The 4,547-nt window shown below is 52.1% G+C and overlaps 1 protein-coding gene across 1 annotated transcript; it reads right to left on the bottom strand.

Moving 5' to 3' along the window:
- Positions 1-1,024: 1,024 nt before the first annotated feature.
- IL3 (interleukin 3) lies at positions 1,025-3,198 on the bottom strand. The gene is made up of 5 exons (XM_011951053.1): positions 2,988-3,198; positions 2,849-2,890; positions 1,466-1,555; positions 1,297-1,338; positions 1,025-1,193 (listed from the first exon to the last, which is right to left on the bottom strand). The coding sequence occupies exons 1-5, from the start codon at positions 3,147-3,149 to the stop codon at positions 1,098-1,100; spliced, it is 432 nt and encodes a 143-aa protein (XP_011806443.1). The 5' UTR covers positions 3,150-3,198; the 3' UTR covers positions 1,025-1,097.
- Positions 3,199-4,547: the final 1,349 nt, after the last annotated feature.

The following is a 4,547-nucleotide window of genomic DNA, read 5'->3' as shown; positions in this document are numbered from 1 at the left end:
GGGTTCCAGGGCTGGCCGGGAGGCCTGCAGGGCGGCTGCTAAATCATCAGGCAGGAGAGGTTGGGAGCTTAGACAGGGGTGGGGACTCCAGGCTTGGGGGGTCTTAAAGGAGTGGAATCAAGGGTTGGGTGGCCTGTGTCAGCAGAACCTGCTCCATTGTGGGGATCAGGGGATGTTGATCCTTGAACTTGGCCCTGGGAGGAGCAGGGGCGGCTGCTGAAGTTTCTGGAAGGACCACTAGGGGGAGACGTGCCACAGGATTAGTGTGCTCCAGAGCCCCGGGGACCTGAGTTCAAGCCCCAGCTGGGCCACTATCAGCTGTGTGACCTTAGGCAGTTGCTCAGCCTCGCTGAACTTCAGTTTCCCATGAAACAGAGAAAACGTACTCTTGGTTGGTGTGAGGAATAAGTTAGGTAGCACAGGTAAAGTGCTGAGAATGGCTCCTGGTACCTGGTAGCAGTTCTGTGGATATTCAAGATTGCTAGGGTTATCATCACCTTTCTGAAAATGGGGGTTGCAGGAGGGCAGTGTGAGAACAAGCTCACACAGACAGCATCCACGTGGCAGGATCAAGCCACCTAGGATTCGTGGCACACCAGTCTCCTCTAAAATGGTCACTAAGTCCCAAATCAGATTGAAACACTGGTAACAAAGCAGTTGTTCAGAGTCTGATTTATTCTCACACATCCCTAGGAACCAGTTTAAAACTTGAGGTACAAATGAACATGCTTCCCACCCTACTCTGAGTTTTTTGCAGAAGCAGCAGGACATGGCTCCTCTGCTAAAATAAATACACTTCACACTCCAGAAAGCAATAAATAAATAAATAAATATGTAAATAAATAGTCTCAATGGGATAAAAATGAGAACACAACTGCACAAGGCCAAATGGGAGCTGCACATTTCAGAAATTAGAAAATTAACAATTCATCTGATGCCGCAGGAAAAGGTGAAATGCTTCTGGTCCTGGACTGTGTGAGAGATGACCCAGAGGTTTCAGAAGTTCTGCTGTTTTCAATGTCCCGAAGCTCTGTGGTGAGAAGACCCAGAGAATGAGCTGGATGTTGGACTCAAGAGATCATGAGGCTCAGAGTCGTCTATTGAGCCTGCTCATTCTCAAGGGTTTTCAGGTAGAACTTCAGTTTCCTCCGGAAGTCATTCCGGTCACCGTTCGTGATACGGATTGGATGTCGCTATGAAGAAACCAAGAAGGTGGCATTAGGTGAGTCCAGGCTATAATGGTGATGACCAACTGAGGAGCAAGCCATGACAGGGGCATCTTGGGGGACAGCTTACCGTGGGTGCGGCCGTGGCCATGGGCAGGCATGGCGGGAGATTCTGTGGAAAGAGATCAAAGCAGATGGTCAGAGATTCCCTTGGAAAGGAAGTGGGCCCTGCTGTCATCCTCCCCAGAGGCAGGGCAGGGCCAACACAGGGATCCCAAACCCTCAACAGCTTTACATACCTTAAGAATGCTCTCGATTGCTGATGCGTTCTGTAAACTCTTGACAGCCTTACTGAATGCCTCCAGGTTTGACCTTCGAAGATTTTTTTCCTAACGGGGCAGAGAATACACTTACAGGGGGAAAGGTAACAGAGTATCCCTCCCAGAAGCAGCTGGAAGTCACCCCCATGGTTTCCCAAGCCCACTCTCGGGTTCCCTCCTAGTCCCATTCTTGCCTCAGGTGGGTCCCTGCCCCAGGGCACAGGCCTAGAAGTGAGTAGCAGGCAGGACCTGGTTTCCTCAAGCCCCCAGTCTCTGGCTCCATGTGAGCTGCCTAAAGGGCCTAGGTGGGCCGGGTGCGGTGACTGAAGCCTGTAATCCCAGCATTTTGGGAGGCTGAGGCAGAGAGATAACCTGAGGTCGAGTTCAAGACCAGCCTGACCAATATGGTGAAACCCTATCTCTACTAAAAGTACAAAAATGGGAGTGGTGGTGCATGCCTGTTACCCCAGCTACTCGGGAGGCTGAGGCAGGAGAATGGCTTGAACTTGGGAGGCAGAGGTAGCAGTGACCTGAGATCGTGCCACTGCACTCCAGCCTGGGCAACAGAGTGAGACTCTGTCTCAAAAAAAAAAAAAAAAAAAAAGTGGGGAGGGGGACCTAGGTGGATCTTTCTGCACTTGGGGGAGAAAATATCTCCAAAAAGAAACTCTACAAAAGGCAGGGGGTATTCCAAGGAAAGTGTTTATAGCTCAGAGGCTGATAATAGCGTTCATGCCCTGACTGAATTAAAGTCTCCTAGAAATCAAGAAGAAAATCACAGAGACCCCAGCATGGAAGTGGGTGCAGCATGTGAGCAGTGAGTGCCCCAAATACAGATGGCCCAGGAACTCAGCAAAGGCTTCCACTTCTTGTTTGACCCAAAAAATGTCATACAAACGTGAGACAGAACCATTGCAACCAACTGGAACCATGAAAAATAACTGTAAATGATAATGCCACAACCAATGAGGGTGGAAAACACAAACTCAATTTCTAAAGGGAAAAAGAAGCTGGCGCATCTGTGGGGGAAATTTCCGTCTGTCAGTCCAGAGTCTGTCTTACCAAAAACTGACCTTAAGGCCCTTAGTATTCCTCACCTAGAACTGCCTTTTCATTTTCTAATTTAAAAGTCATTTTCATTTTTATAGCCATGGCTGTGGCCACATATTGAACCCTTAAGTGCCAGATGCTGGGCCAGAACATTATGCACATTGTGTCATTTGATTGTCATAACAATCCCACTGAGACAGGCGCTATTAACCCTATTTTACAGATAAGAAAGCAAGGCTAGGTAAGATGGAATGACATGGCTGAAGTCACCCAGGCGGGAAGTGGATTGGGATCCAGGGGCTGAGCTCTTACCACCAGAATGGCTTGGTCTTCCCCATTGAGGTTGTTGAAGCCCTGTGGGGTGAAGGGAGAGAGAGGCCCATTAGGCCTGTTGGCCTGAGGCAGCCACCACCCCTCCCTGCTGCGGGCCAGTCTTATCCCAGCTACTCACCGGCGAAGGCAAAGGTGGCTGGTTTAAGTGTGTTATAATTTCATCAATCATGTTAGAGCAGTTAGCCCAGCTTGTCTTCAAGGACGTTGTCTGGGTCATGGGAGCTTGGAGTCCGGGGCTGACCAGGAGATGGAGCAGGAGCAGGATGGGCAGGCGGCTCATGTTTGGATCGGCGGGAGGCACTCTGTCTTGTTCTGGTCCTTCGTGGGGCTCTGAAGAGTCGGCAACAGCCTCCCGCCTTATATATGCAGCAGCACAGTGCCCACAACCCCGGGCAAGGCGGGGGGCGGGTGGTGTGGTGCAGGCGTCGGAAGGATCTTTATCTGACATGGAACCTCCATAGAAAACCACAGACGTAATTATTCATCCATGACTTTCTAGTACTCAAGATCAGTGAAACAAAAAAAAAGATTACTTAAAGGGTATCCCCTCATCTTGTCAAGGAGGATGAGAGATGGGAAGCATGGCAGCAGGTGAGAGGACCCCTGTGGCAGGAAGGGGAAGCCTGACTCAGTTCACTCAGGCCTCCTGCCCAGCGGGATCTCATCTGCCATCACCTCCAGGGGGCCCTCTGCTACCTGGCCTGCGTGGTCCTGGTGGGTGGCCAGGAGGCCACTGGAACAGATGAGTTTGTCTGGTCGCCGGTCACACTGCTCAACATCCATGTGCAGCCTCAGGCTCTGAGAAGCATATCTCTTGGTGCCCCTCCCAGTGCGGAATTACTGGTGTTCCAATCCCCAGTGGTTTGTCCCATGGGCTTCGGGCAGCTTCTCCTTGACACTTTGTTTCTGGTGGGTGACCAAGGGCACTCAGGCCCCAGGTGGCCATTCTCTTACTTGTCTGCTAGCAGAGGCATGGCTGTTCCCTGCGTTGTGGGACTCAGCCCCTGCAGGAGGCCTGGCTGCAGCCCCTGGCAGTACCTCTGGTATCACCGAGAGCTGAGGTTAGGTAACTGGGGACAGGAGCTCTTGAGGACACTGTCACTGGGAGCTGAGCGGGGGGAGCTGGCCTGGGAGGTTTAGGAGGTAGAATTGACATGGTCTAAGGGGCGAGGTCAAGGGAGGAGAGAAGAAAGGAGAGCAGCTCCCTGGTTTCAGACTGGGCCTCAGGCTGCTGGGGCAGCGATTGGCAGGAGACAGTTGTATTGAGAGGTCTCAATCCCTGTCTGTGCTGAGCATGGATTTGCCAGGTGCAGGCCCAGTAGGCAAGGTTTGCAGAGAGGGGATGCGAGTGGGCACAGACCATGGGGAAATCCACAATGGGCCTGAAAAACTGCAGCCAGATAGAAAGCAGGAAACCAAGGAAGGCGGGGGTGGTGATCCCAGAGGGCAGTCCCTGAGGGAAGAGGAGTCCCCCTGATACTGGCCTGTGTTGAGGCCTGCCTGACTCACCCCATGGGGTAGGGGCTTTTGGTAAAGGGATGAGTGTGATGGGGGCGTGTGGAAGAATTCTTCAAGATGATTGGCCCCCGGTGGGAGGGAGAGGAGAGCAGGATGGAAAGGCCAGGGTCTGGGTCGTGATGTGGTGTGATGTGATCAGTGTGGGGAGATGGAGGATAGG

The sequence above is a fragment of the Colobus angolensis genome, unplaced genomic scaffold (genome assembly GCF_000951035.1).
Source record: "Colobus angolensis palliatus isolate OR3802 unplaced genomic scaffold, Cang.pa_1.0 Scaffold314, whole genome shotgun sequence".
NCBI lineage: Eukaryota > Metazoa > Chordata > Mammalia > Primates > Cercopithecidae > Colobus > Colobus angolensis.
This window is presented reverse-complemented; position numbering and strand designations above follow the sequence as displayed.